Genomic DNA, 15109 nt, shown 5'->3' with positions numbered 1-15109 from the left:
CCAATACTGGGCATTGAACCTGGGGGCACTTAGCCACTGAGCCACATTCTCAGCTCTTTCCATTTTTTTTTTTTTTTTATTTTGAGACAGTATCTTGCTAAGTTGCTTAGGGCATTGCTGAGTTGCTGAGGCTGGCCTTGAACTCATGATCCTTTTTCCTCAGCCTCCTGAGTCGCTAGGACTACAGGTGTGTGCCACTATGTCTGGCTTTGGTGAAGTTATGTTTTAATATCGTTCCACAATAGATACTATTTTAATCCAAATCATTATTGGGATTTATTCTAATTTCCTTCCTACTGATACCACTTATACTTGCCTACAACTAACATAAAAATAAAGAGGAGCTTAGAGGAGGAAAAGAGTACACAGGCACAAACACACACACGAGGCTGTCCCAGTTCAAATGCGGGAGGGAGACTACAGAAGAAGCAGGAGGAGGTGTAGGTCTTATTGAATCATAATCTCTGGGGCAGGACTCTTGATACTTTGAGGATGGCTTTGGTCTGATAGAGGAGCACAAGCATGGGGTTCGAAGTTGACAGGTACTAAACCAGTTCACTATTTATGCTATTCAAATTATCTAATCTTTCCCAGCCTCAGCTTTATCATTTATAAATGGGGATGATAATACTAGTGTCTCTACCTCAAGAGGCTGTTGTGAAGATTGAAGGAATTAAATTTATGTAAAGCACTTAGTAACTGATACATGGTAAGCTGTCACAGTTATTATGCCTTTCCTTGTAAAGGTGTTAATGGAATCTAAGTTAACACTGAAAGCTAAAATTGTGGGACTGTTCAAGAAGGAACAAATAGCACAATACTTAGATGATCTTCACTTTGAGCAGCAAAATATATACACACAAACATGTATATGTATGTGTGTATACATATGTATATATGTGTATTGCAGTGTTGGGTATTGAACCCAGGGCCTCAAGCACACTAGGCAAGTATTAAACCACTGAACTATATCCCTGATCCTTTTAAAATTTTTTTAGTTTCAGACAGGGTTTCACTTAGTTGCCAAGACTGGCCTCAAACTTATAATCCTCCTGCCTCAGGCTCCTGAGTTGCTGGGGTTACAGAAGTATATCACTGAACCTGGTTGAGCAACAAAATTTTCTTTAAGTGGGGATAGACATCATCCCTGTGCTTGTGACTCAAGCCATATCTTGTATTTTTAAATATGGTAGTGATCTACCAGTGATATCAGAAAAACAGAATCAAATTTAATTAATAGGATTTCAACATAGAGTGATCTTGGCTATAAAATAATTACTGCATTAAATAAGGGCTTCCTGTGTACTGTTAATACATATCAATGTATATTTGAGCACTTTTGGAGTAGCGCTGCCTTTTAGTAATGTAACATCAAAGTTTTACAAACTTTAGAATTTTTTCCTTCTAGAATAGAAAAGTGGCTACTTGTAAGGTTGAGGCAGGATGATCACAAGTGTGAAGCAAGCCTAGGCAACTTAGCAAGACCTTGTCTCTAAAAAAACAAAGGCTAGGAATGTAGCTCAGTGGTAGAGCACTTGCTTAGCATGCACTAGGCCCTGAGTTCAATCCCCAACACTGCAGAAAGAAAAGTTTTGTTTTGTTTTTATGTGAACTATATTACATTTTGAATTATCTTATTTCCATTTGTTTGTTTGTTTGTTTTCACTTCTAAAGTGTTAGACACCATCATGGCCAAGAAACATAACTTCAATAAGATGCCGCTGTTTGTCTTTCCCTACTATATCTCTTTGGGCACAGCATTGTATGGAAAGGAGAAGCCTCTGATTAAACTCCCAGCACCATTCCTAGAGTCACTGGATAATCCCTTATGGAGGTTCTTTCAGAAAAAGAATCACTTAATTGAGGAGATAAATAAGGAAATGAGACGTTATCACTGTGAGTTAACATGGTCCCAAGTCAACAATAAAGTCACTGTCAGACCTGCAGCCACTTTAGTCAATGAAGGAAGAACCAGAATCAAGACCTGGAAGGAAGATGCTTCCACAGCACTCTCTGCCATCAGGTCTAAATATGAAGTTACCTCATTTAAAGCAGATCCAGTAGTGTGGAACACTGTTAAAAATGTCTTAGAAGAAGATAAGATTTTGATTGAATTTGATACACTTAAGGAGACTGTAACCTTGGCAGGAAAATCAGAAGATGTCCGAAGCATTGACCGGCAAATCAAGGAATTAATAGAAAGCACCACTGAAAAAATTAGAAAGGAAGAGCAAAGTGTGAAGGAAAAAATGGCCATTTCTTCAAAAAGGTATTTTCTTCTGAAACACAGTGGTGTCCTGCAGCATCTATGCGCTGACTGTGGAGAGGTGGAGATCTGTTATGATGAGGCCACTCAGAACCTATTCTTGAAGGGGCTCCGGGCAGATGTGTATAAGGCCAAGTGTGAAATCCAGGAAAAGGTGTACAACATGACCCAGAAAAACATTCAGGTCTCTCCTGAGGTCTTTCAGTTTTTGCAGCAGGTAGACTCTGAAGAATTCTCTAAATCTCTTTTTATAGCAGAGAAAATTCTTGCCACTTACAAACTACAGGGTACGACTGTTCATTTAACCAGTGTTGCTTCAAATGTCCTAGTAGAAGCTGAAAAACAAATGCTCCATGCCTTAAATTATAAGCGCATTGTAGTTGAGGACAAAGAAGTTCTTAATGGCAAGAAGTGGAAAATGGTAACTCAAAATTTACAAAAGAAACATGGTTCCTCCGCAAATATTGTGGTAGTCAATGAGTTAACTTCAGGCACCCCAACTGATATCATCATTGCGGGCCGTGTGAAAGAAGTGAATGAAATCTATAGCTTCCTTTCTGATTTCCTAGAAAAACACATGAAAATAGAGAGATTGGTTGAAGTAGAGTCATCCTTGGTTAAAGCCTATTTAAAGGCGGAAAAGCAATTATTTTGGTCAAAGGTAAAGAAGGTAAATGTGCAGGTAGTTTTCAATCATGAGAAAATACACAAAGGCATTTTACTAATTGGCTCCAAGAAAAATGTACTGGAGGGCATGAATATCGTCACACAAGTCCGGGATTCAGTCTGCCTTAAAAAAGTCCTTATTGATAAGCCAGGGGCCAGGCAGTTCTTTCAGGAGAGAGCACGGTATTGCAAAAGTGAGGCCAAACGGATGTTTGGTTGTTTCATTGAACTCCAAGAGGGAAAAGACCAGAAGGTGGGAGGCATCACTGATGGGCAGAAGTGCTTGTCTCGGAGAGATGTGGTCCCTGGAGTTACACTAATTGTGCAACAGGGTGACTTGGCTCAGTTTCCTGTTGATGTGGTGGTGAATGCAGCAAATGAGGACCTCAGGCATTCTGGGGGTCTTGCTGCTGCTCTCTTAAAAGTGGCAGGCCCTGAGCTTCAAGCAGATTGCAACCAGATAGTGAAGAGAGAGGGTAGACTCCTACCTGGCAATGCTGTGGTCTCAACAGCAGGAAAGCTGCCTTGCCACCGTGTGATCCATGCAGTGGGGCCCCGGTGGAAGGATGATGAGGCCCCGAGGTGTGTGCACCTGTTAAGGAAAGCTGTGGAACAAAGTCTCCTTTTAGCTGAGGAATACAAGTGCCAATCCATAGCCATCCCAGCTATTAGTTCTGGAATCTTTGACTTTCCCTTATATCGGTGTGTGGAGACCATTGTTTTGACCATCAAAGAATACTTCCAATATAAGCCAGATGGACGCACCTTGAAGGAGATTTACCTTATGGACATGTCTGAGAAGACTGCTGAGGCCTTTGCTAAAGCTGTGGAAATTATATTTAAAGACACCCCAGCTAATACAGCTTCCCTGCCACGTACAACTTCTTTGGTCAGTGTGCCAGCAGCAGTCCCGCCTGTTAAAATATCAGAGAAAGATCTGTGTCTGATATCCCCGGAAGGCCTGAAGATCCAGTTGGTGAAAGAAAGTGTACAGAATGCTAAGGTGAGTGTCCCTATTTACAGCACACCACCAAGCCTCTCTTGATGTATGGCTCTCTCATTGAGACCAAAGGAAGTCAAGGATTGAGGAGGATAATCTAGGGACAGAATCTTACATCCTCCGTCTCTGCCTTGAATCAGGTTTCCTTTAGATAATGGGGTTACTTACCAAATCACCTGCTGAAAGAGATTAGCTAATTATTTTTGAGAGCTAAAAGTGTATTGAAATCAGATCACTAGGTTTCCAGTAAATGTGAAAATCCTCAGCAATGTTATCAATCATCTGGGTGTTCTTTTGCTAGTTCAGTTAGAAGTCATGAACAGGCAAAGTGCAGTTCCCTTTGCATTAGCAGCTCTGAACTTTGAGTGCCATTGACTCTTAGCTCCCAGTGTTAGTAGCTCTCCTAACAGCCAGAGAAACTTTCTGGAGCTTGCCGGGTTCTCTGACTCCTAATGCCTTCAGTGTTACCAGCTCTGGCTCCTGGTCACTTTCAATGCCAGCAGCCTTTTGTGTTCAACCAGCTCTTGGTACAATCAACTCAGCCTGCTCTACTTGGGATAGAAATCACAAATAGGCAAAATAAAGCCATACAAAAGAAGCCTTATTAGGACTTACGTTGCAGCCTAAGGGGAAGCAGTGTACAAACTGATCTGACAGGATAAGGGGAGGACTGCTTACATAAACAAAAACAGTGGACTCACTCATGCACCCAGTGTCCTGCCAGCTAACTGCACTTTCTGTTTAATATTCCAGAGTGGTCATGGTGTGTCTTGATGGCAGCCTGATCTGACCTGACTGCACAGAAAAGGCAACCACTTGGATGTGCTCGATGATGGTGTCTGTCAGCAAAACATTAATCTAAATGTAAAAAACAAACACAGGAAAAGCAGAAAAGCACCCTTTGAGGGAGAGTTAGGTCTTTCTATTTCATATCAGTGATATCATACATTTAGATGACTTTTGATACCTTTTCATTGCTTTTACACTTGTCATAGTCTGGTAAATTTAAGATTAATTTCTTATCAAATGTACTGATAGCAGATCCACAACAATTAGAGCATGGGGGATGCAGAGGGCAGAAATCTTGCTGAAGGAGCAAGGGTGAGCTTGGGGGCCAGAGTCTGACATCAGCAGACATCAGTACCCGACACCAGTCTGTCGGTCCTGTGTAAGTGGGGAGAGGAGTAAATGGACCTGAACAAGGTCCAGGTATCATGCAGGAACAATTCTTGTAGTCTGGGGGTTTTGGGGGGTGGAGTGGCTAGGGGGCTAATATATATATATATATATATATATATAATTATTATTTTTTTAAAGCTATTTAATACTCTTTCCAACATAGGCTCTAACTAATCAGAACAGCAGCCATCTGAAGCAGGATCTAGATGCCTTCTACTGTGCCAGGCTGTATTTCTTTAATTGGAGGGTGATGGCAGGGCAAGGGTAGTCCTGAGGAAGGGATTCCTGGCAAGGAATGGAGGAGGTGGTGGGAACACTGGGGACAGGGAAGACCTCTTTTACCAAGCAGTAGCACTGTTTCTCTGGGTTGCGATGGCCAGCATGGCTATAGGTGTATCTTCCAGTGAATTTTAACCCCAACCTTTTTCTGTTGACTTCAGGGGGGCTGGAGAAGCAGCCAGGGATACCAAAGGGATTCACTAGACAGCTCTGAGCTCTTTTATGTCTCCACTTTTTAAAAGGCAAATTTATTAGCTCAATATACCTAAAAGAAAACAGATATCACAATACAGTGAACATTTTAATCAAACCTGAATGTTTTATTCAAAGACCAAGACGGAGTCCTAAATGATCACTTGTCACTTGTTCTCATTATCTTTAAACACCACATTGTTGGATATACTTTACATAAGATTAAGTGAAATGAACTAGATTTAATAAACCTGCCAAATTTTTTGCTTTGGATTGTTTTACAAGAGAAAGTATCTCTAAGCTTCCATCCATACAGGCTCCAATATAATGTAATAAAAGGTGACACACTAAAACTGCTTTATCCTGAATATACTGTTTTAGCATATTTCTATAGCCTATCTTGAGAAAAGTTGAAAATTGTTTAATAGTCATGATCAATCACCCTCTTTTTTAACTTTGAGAAAAAATTTTTTAGTTGTAGATGGACACAATACCTTTGATTTATTTATTTATTTTTATGTAGTGCTGAGGATGGAGCCCAGTGCCTCACACATGCTAGGCAAGCACTCTATTACTGAGCAGCAACCCTCATCCTTTTTTCATTTAGAGAACTTTATTGAGATATAATTCATGTACCATACCCATTCAAAGAGTATGATTCAACAGTTTTTAATATATTCATAGAGGTATGCAATTAGAACCAGATACTAATTTTGGAACATTCTTGTCACTTCAAAAAGAAATCTTGTGCCCATTAGGAGCACTTCCCATTCCATCAGCTCATTCAGTCCACCTCCCTAGCCCTGTGGAACTACTAATTTACTGTTTCTGGAAATTCAATGACTCTGGAAACTTCATATAAATGGAAATATAATTTGTGGTTTTCTATGACTGACTTCTTTCACTGAGCAGAATGTTTTCATCCCTGTTGTAGCATGCATTAGTACTTCATTCCTTTTGTGACTGAATAATATTACATTGTATGAATATATATCTGTTTTAATCATTCTTCCCTGGATGAACGTTTGGATTGTTTCTACTCTTATGTGTGATGCTCTTATGGACATTTATTTACAAAATTCTATATGAACAATTTTTTTTTTCTCTTGTGTTCACACCTTGGAGTGGAATGACTGGGTCACATGGTAATTTCATGTTTGACTTTGAGGAACTGCTAGGTTGTTTCCCAAAATGGTTGTACCATTTTATATTCCTGTCAGCAATGTTGAGAATTTCAGTTTCTTCACATCCTTGCTAACCCATGCTATATCATTTTTTTTTGTAGCCCTTGGGGAATGTGAAGTAGCATCTTACTGTGGTTTTGATTTGCATTTCCTTAATGACTTATAATTTTGAACATTTTTTTCATGTGCTTTTTTGTCATTTGTATATCTCTTTGAAGAAATGTGTGTTTAGATCTTTTGCTCACTTTTAAATTGGGTTGCTTTTTTATTATTGAATTTTAAATGTTCTTTATATATTTTGGATACAGGTCCCTTATTGGATATTTGATGTGTAAATATTTCTTCTTTTCTGTAGATCAAGTTTTCTCCTGTTTAGTTAAGATTAGTACTTTTCAAAAAATATTTTTGTTTTAGTTTAAAATAGTGAACTGAAAGATATTATATTTCTACATATAACAAACTTAAGGAATAATTACAAGAATCACAGATAATGTCGATTACATGTTACTTTGTGCCAGGCATTACGCTAAGTACTTGACATGCATTTTTCTCATTCAGTGCCATGAAGTAGATTGTAGGATTAGATTATTCTTCTCACTTCACAGAGGTATAGAGGAGTTAAGTAATCCATTCAAGTCTCACAGCTAGCAATTGGTAGAAACAGGATTGGAATTTAATCAGGTACTATTTCAAATATTAAAAGTAATTTTGTTTCCCGTTTGTAAAACAAAAACAAATAAGCACAATACTCTTTTGACCATGAGTGGGGAATGGGAACGAGTTCTATTTCTTGCCCCCATGACACTCAGTATGAAGACATTCTTTCTTTCCCAGAGATGTGTGGCTTCTGCTGCCACAGTAACTTCTGCATTACTCCTCCATGACCCACAAAGGCAGGTCACATTCCTTCTCTCTTTTCTTGCCCCTCGAACCTAGCCTGATACATCAGCCTGCTTGCATCCACTCTCAGGTGGAAAAGCTTTCATGACACTCACTGTCTATCAGAATGTTGGGTGGTTGGGACGGAGGTGGGCCTTCTGTGTCCAATTCAGGGTAACAGGTGTAGTTTGGCTTACCCCATTTTGCTGAAGTCCTCCATCAGGTCAGTACTCTACTGTGAGTGAGTACATGCTGTTCCCTGTTGCTCTCTGCCCAGAGTGACTAGTCCCATTTCCTAGGTCCCACGTCACCCATGGCATCTTCACTATCACTGAACACCCTTCAGAGAGCTACGCATTTATGTATTATTTTTGAAAGTTCTCTTTTGTCCTGGAGTGTTACTTAAATAACTGTTTTAAAACATTTGGTCTTGTATTGGTATTCCAGTCTTCAAAACCCTAGCCATTGTAGTTGTCCCCCATTGTGCCAAGCTCAGGGTTCACGTATACTTATCATTGATGAATGTCTTTTGTAAGAATTTGAAATGGATCTTTGGTTTTGTCTTTAAGACCGATGTTGTTGTCAACTCCATTCCCTTGGATCTTGAGCTCAATAAAGGGCCCCTTTCACAGGCCCTCTTAAAAGAAGCTGGACCAGAACTCCAAGTGGAGTTGTATGCAGCTAGACACAAAGAAAATATCGATGTGGGCACAGTTATCCAAACCAATGGTTACAATCTGCACTGCCGTTATGTGCTTCACGTGATGGCTGCACACTGGGACCACGGCACATCTTCACAAAAGGTAGGGTCTGGTTTAAAATTTTCTGTGATTAGGGTCTGGTTTAAAATTTTCTATGACACAACTCTAGGAGAGGCAAATTGTCCTCTCCTTTCTGAAAGGACCCACTTTCTCCCCTGAGAGTGTCCTCTTTCCCTTTTCCTGTCCCTTCAATCAACTCATTTCTGGAGTCTGCAAAGAATTTTTTTTCCTATGACATGGGTAGCCCTTTGGACTCTTCTTTCAATGCACTCTAAGGTAGACTCTGTTTCTTTTCTGTAATATTGTGACTTTTTGGTAGGAGGTTTTATCATTATGACCATTTCTTTCAGTTGTAGCTGACTTGTTCTGGGGACTAGTTAGTAATATAAATTGATTATTTTTCTCAGTAATTATTGGGGATCAGGAAAGGGTGATTGAAGATTATACTACTTTATGAGCGGCGAGGTCCTGAGATGGAAGACAGTGAAGGATAAGAAGAGTCATTGCTTTTCTTCTTTCCTTCATGGTGAATTGAGTTTGAATCATTTTAGAAGATCTTTTACATTCTCTTTTCTTTTTCCCCCATCTACATTTTTCTTTCCTTTTCTGTCTTCCCTTAACCTCTGTTGAAAGCAAAATAGAGTAGACAGAGTTCATAACCACATGGGCTAAATTCTTGTTCTTTTGGTCTAACTCCCATTTCTAGGTGAGATATATAAAGATGTGCTTTGTGCTTTTCAGATCATGGAAAACATCATCAGAGAGTGTTTGAAGATCACTGAGAAACTGTCCTTGAAATCAATTACATTTCCAGCAATAGGAACAGGAAATCTGGGATTTCCTAAAACCGTATTTGCTGAACTGATCACTTCAGAAGTGCTCAAATTTAGTAGCAAAAATCAACTAAAAACACTAGAGAAAGTTCATTTTCTGCTGCACCCAAGTGATCATGAAAATATTCAGGTACAGTCTTGACTCATTCCTAATTATTTTGGCAACCTCTATTTGGAGTATAGTTTTCAAATGTCTTCTTGTTCTAATAGGACATTTCTTTCATGTATCCCCAAGATGGGAAAGTAAGAGTCTTGTTGACAAGTTGTACATTGACAAGTTTCAAGAAAAATTATGGTCATAGAAAAAAATATAACTACTTAGTCAGGAAAATTAGAAACACATGCAAAAGTAGATTTTTAAAAAGCCTCATGAACTCCTTTGGATGAGTTACTCATCTTCATCCATTATCAACCTGTGGTCAATATGTTTGATCTCTTTCTACACTTACTTTCCTTTCTCTCACATTATTTCCCTTCCTCAAATATTTGAAGCAAATACCAACATATAATTTTTCCCTAAACATTCATTGATTTATTTTAATCTAGTATTCTTTTTAAAAATTACATAACTGCAATACTATTTCATACCTAAAATAAATGAACAATAATTCCTTTACTTGATCAATTATGAAGTCAATGTTCAAATTTCCAACACTCATAATTATTTTATTTTGTCTTTACAACTTTATCTTTGAATCAGAATTCAAACAGGGTTCTTATATTGTAGTGCAGTTGACATATTCCTTAAGACTCTTTCAACCTATAAGATTCCTTCTATGGACATAATGATTTTAATACATATTATAAAACATAGTTGTGACCCTATTGATAGGAAAATGTCAGGATGGGACACAGGTGCTTCCTGGTTCCATTGCTGGATATGCAGTGGACTGTGATGTGAAGAGTTGGTAAGAACCAGTAAGCCCATCCCCATGTGAGCAGGAGAGGTGGGACTAGAAATGCCAGCACCATCTTCAGTCCTAGTCTGACAATCAGGTCACATTTACTCAACAGCAGCTGTGGGTGAGACCCTGGATTGGGCCCTCATCCCTGACCTCTGAGAGTAGATGACACTAAATGTTTTAAAATTTCCATGACTTTGCAAGAATTCAACAAATGGATTGAAACCAGGAACCCAAGAGATGTCCATGGATAACAGGATGAACTGAATTTTTAGGTCATACTTTATTTTTTTCTGAATCTGGACACTGTAAGTTCTTTGGGAAGCAAGCAAATCTAACCTGCATTCTAATCAGGCAGCTAAGTCGCCTGAGAAAAATATGTGGTCCACTTGCTTGGCCTGTATAATTGTAGTTAGTTCTACTCCGTAAAAGAATGTTTAATAGTTTCCCTATGACTTGCATCCTGTGAGGTGACGTGATCATGGAACAGGGTATGTAGTTCATACTTTGCTTTTTGTAAATCATACTCACTCTGGGCACTAAGAAAGCAAACTAAATCAGAAGCATGAAGTACTGAGCGTTGTTGAATGAATGAGATGCAATGAGTGGAGAGATGTAAGAGTTCTGTGACACAGACCTGAACCATCATATCTCATTATTTTCTAGCAACCCCAGCCTTTGTTTTCTTTCCTAAACACTCAGAGTACTCTGCAAATGTTCTGTAACAAGGTTTAGTCTCTACAGACAACCTTTAATGACATTTGAAATACTATTGATTCTACATACATGGTTGTTCCATTTTATTCTTTTTTTTTTTTTTAATACCAGGGATTGAACCCAAGGGTACTTAACCACTGAGCTACATCCCTGGCCCTTTTTATTTTTATTTTGAGACAGGATCTCACTAGTTGCTTAGGGCCTTGCTAAGTTACTGAGGCTGGCTTTGAATTTGTCATCCTCCTATCTCAGCCTTCTGAGCCACTGGGATTATAAGCATTCGACACCACAGCTGGCAAATTTAAAGACAGTTAAACTTAGATTACATTTTTACCAAGATCATCAAAACTTATTGAGATGTTTTTAAGTGGAGACTATAACAAAAGTTGCAAAACAGTAGTCCATGGCATGCTTTATTTAGGCTATTTTTTAAAAATTTGAATCAGTTGCTAACATTTAAAACACACCTTTTTTCACATAAAACTCCAGATGTTCAGAAAATGATGCAACCTAAAAATTGAAAAGATCTGGTATGCTGTACAGAGATTGCTACTTAGAACAGTTTGGTGGGACTGAGTGGCAGATGCTCTCTACTTCTCCAAACTCAAATTAGTTCACTTCTACTGGGGTACTTTACCTGCCTGAGTCCTGGAGGTTGGTGATTCTGAGACCCCACCAAGCAGTCTCTTCTCATCCTTCCCCCATCACTGTGTCAGACTTCAGCCAGGATTCTACTTTTTTTTTTTTCCAATAAGTCTCTGTAGTTTGTTTAATAAGGAAGAAGAAAGTGATGATTTTGCAAAGAAATGAAATTCACAGATTCATCACCACTAGAGTACATACACTAGCCTCTTGCTTTAAAAATCACTACTCCTTGACCCACTCCTCTTCTGATACAATTAAGATGTTCAAAACTCAAACATTTGGGGTCTCATGATTGTCTTTCTCTTAACACTGTATTTTTTACATTTGGCAAGTTATTTCCTTTTACTGATTATGAAGGTAATACATTTTCATTGTAAAACTTCGAACAATACAAAACATTTATTCTTTAGTTATCTTTCATCCCAATCTTCTTTGCTACAAGTCTATTTTTAAAAGTAGAATTATATAATCTATAATTTAATGTTCTTTCTTCATTAAATAGTAGAAAATGAACATTACCCTATTCCATTAAATATCCTTTAAAAATGATTTTTAATGGCTGCTAAATATTCTAATGTGTATATATGGAAACTTACTTAACTATTTCCCCATTGGATTATTTGGGGGGGTATTGGGGATTGAACTCAGGGATGCTTAACCACTGAAGCACATTCCCAACCCTTTTTTATTTTATTAGCGATAGGGTCTCACTGAGTTACTTAGGGCCTCACTAAATTGCCGAGGCTGGATGTGGACTCAGGATTCTCTTGCCTCGGCCTCCCAAGCCACTGGGATTACAAGTATGTGCCACCTTGCCCGGGCCCAGTGGATTTTAACTCTTATTTTTTCTCTATTATGAATAGCATTCTAATGAATATCCTTGTATTTTTATCTTTATTCATATCTTTGGTAATTTTCATGGCACACATTTGTAGAAATGGAATTATGTGTATTATTTCATAACTTTAAAAATATATAAATAAATAAATACTATTGTTTAATATTTGTTTTTCCTAAATGTGTATATACACATGCAAGATGAAAAGCTCTGATGAATCAAACTCATTCATCAACTTGAGTGTAATGGTCAAAACTGTGTTTGTATTTCTAGGCATTTTCAGATGAATTTGCCAAAAGGAAAAATGGAAATCTTAGTGACAAAATCCCCAAGGCTGAAGATACAAAAGGTTTGGTAAAACCTTTAAATTGACAAATGATTTCTAGTTGCTCAGTAACTATTCAAGTGACTGGTAGATGATAGTGATGGTTTTTCTGGAAAAGAAAATTGAGTGATAAGTAACAAATTATTTTCCATACACCTTAGCATGCAAGACACTGCCCATGTTTATGTGATCCGGGGCAAAAGAGAAGGTGGGCCACATTCTATAATTCATATAATGGATGTTTAAGTGGTGACAACACTACTACTTTCAGAGCATAATATGGCATATATTTTCTAAAATAACCACGTTGCAAGACCATATCAACTGAATGCTTCTCTGTCAGATTTGCTATTGCTATTTTTGAGTTTATCCTGTTTGGGGTTCACTGAGGATTTTTTTTTTTTTTTTTTTTTTTTTTTGCTTTTTTTGCAATGGGGTTTCACTGTGATACCCAGGCTGGCCTCTAATTTCTGAGCTCAAGCAATCCTCCTGCCTTAGCCTTCTGAGTAGCTGAGACTGTAGGTGTGCTCCACTGTGCCCAGCTTCACTTAGGCTTCTTGAGTCTAAAAAATGTCTTCTGTCAAATTTGGGGATTTTTTGGATATTACTTCTTCAAATATTTTTTTCTGCACTTTTCTTACTGCCTTTTGATAGTCCAATTATGTGCAAAACTTTTCAATAGTATCGCTCAGGTCTCTCAGGGGTTATTCTTTTCCCTGCCCCCCAGTCTGTTTTCTCTCTTCTCTTCAGAGTGAATAATTTATATGGATCTGTCTTCAAGTTCACTGAATCTTTTCTCCATCCACTATGCGATTGAACATGATCAGTGCATTTTTTATTTCAGATAGTGTATTTTTAAGTTCTAAAATTTCCATTCAGTCCTGTTTTGTATGGTTTCTGTTTCTCTGCAAAGAGCTCCTGTCCTTTCATTCATCCAAATCATTTCCATTTAATTCATCCAAATCATTTCCATTCATTCAACTATGTTTACCTTGATCTCATGGATTATTAGCAGATGCTGGTAATTCCAACATCTGGATCACTTTGGAATTGGCATGTATTGTTTTTATCCTCAAAAGTAAGTCATTTTTCTGGTTCTTTATATGACAAGCAATTTTGGAATGTAGACTGGACCTTTTGAATATTATGTTGTGAGACTTGGGTCCTGTTGAAATCTGGAGAGGGTGGTGGTTTTGTTTGTTTAATGGGCAGTCAGTTGAGTTCATGCTGCAAGTTCTGTCTCACCCTGATTGGGCAAGGTTCTAATGTCAGTCAGAGACTTAGCTGGGTTGTCTTGGGTTTGCCCCACACCTGTGCAGCTCTGGGGGAGCTCAGGACTTACTCCAGGTCATGTGTAGGATAAGGGGATTCCCTTCTCCAGTGTTCACCTTTCTATGATTCCCTTCTACTCTCTGGCTTGTAGAGGTCATTTTTGAAGTCCTCTGGCCAGGAATAGGGATCTCTCGGAGTTCAATTTACCTGTTAAGTTGCCTCACAGTTTTTTATTACCAGGGTTGCCCTTGGGCAAAGTGGAAAGAGAAAAGGAAGTGTGAACAAAATAACAAAAATGTTCCATACAAACATTGTGCCTTACCATTGTGAGTGTGTATGCGTGCACACATACAGACATTTTTTCAGAACACAGGGGAGCCCTTTTCTCTAATTCTTCTGACCAGACATACAAAATGTCTCTCAGAGTTGTAGCTCTCTGTGGTGCCAGTGTGAAGTTCTGCAACTGGGGTAACTTTGAGCAAATACCTGGATTAAAACACTCTCTCTCTCTCTCTCTCTCTCTCTCTCTCACTCTCTCTCTCTCTCTCTCTCTCTCTCTCTGAAAACTAAGCATTCCCTCCTATCACTCTCAGCCCACAGAGACCCTTTTTGCAATCCTCTGACAGCAGACAGGAATTGTCTGAGAGATTTGCTGCCCATTATACAGTTCTTTTCACCCAAGGGGGGAAAAAAGGAAACATTTAAAAACAAAATCAAATGTGAAAATCCCCCTGTATAGGTTGCTCTTCAAGTTTTTCACCCCCTTGCCAAGTCTGCCTGCTATTTACTTTTCAGAGTTTTCAAGTGGTGACTTTTTGGATTTGTCCTGTTTTTCATCATCTTTGTGAGAGAGAGAGATTCTTAGAAGGCTAACTTTACCTTGGCCAAACCCAGAGTTGTGTTTGGTCCTATATTTTCTATTCTGTTTCAAGAAACAGTCCATGCTGACTTGGTTATTGACTCCTCCTTTTTTTCTTTGTAGGTTTCTATGGGACTGTATCCAGCCCTAATTTAGGAGTGCATGAAATGCAGATTGGCCCTATCCTCTTCCAGGTGGCCTCTGGAGATATCACCAAAGAGGCAGCAGATGTGATTGTAAATTCAACATCAAATGCTTTTAATCTCAAAGCAGGTACTTCACTTGTATGATTTTCTCTAGTGTAATAATTGA

General features: G+C 38.5%; 1 protein-coding gene across 3 annotated transcripts in view; it reads left to right on the top strand.

The window, feature by feature from the left end:
* The window catches only part of Parp14 (poly(ADP-ribose) polymerase family member 14), a 52178-nt gene that overhangs the window by 16254 nt on the left and 20815 nt on the right, over positions 1-15109 (top strand). For all 3 annotated transcript variants that reach the window (XM_047564921.1, XM_047564920.1, XM_047564919.1), the window contains exons 6-10: positions 1675-3935; positions 8215-8448; positions 9148-9369; positions 12615-12690; positions 14921-15070. In XM_047564921.1, coding sequence (XP_047420877.1) covers positions 1675-3935; positions 8215-8448; positions 9148-9369; positions 12615-12690; positions 14921-15070 — 2943 coding nt within the window. The remainder of the gene's footprint in view (positions 1-1674; positions 3936-8214; positions 8449-9147; positions 9370-12614; positions 12691-14920; positions 15071-15109) is intronic.

This window comes from Sciurus carolinensis, chromosome 9, assembly GCF_902686445.1.
Source record: "Sciurus carolinensis chromosome 9, mSciCar1.2, whole genome shotgun sequence".
Taxonomy (NCBI): Eukaryota; Metazoa; Chordata; class Mammalia; order Rodentia; family Sciuridae; genus Sciurus; species Sciurus carolinensis.
The sequence above is the reverse complement of the archived record's forward strand: the minus strand, read 5'-3'. Positions and strand labels throughout refer to the sequence as shown.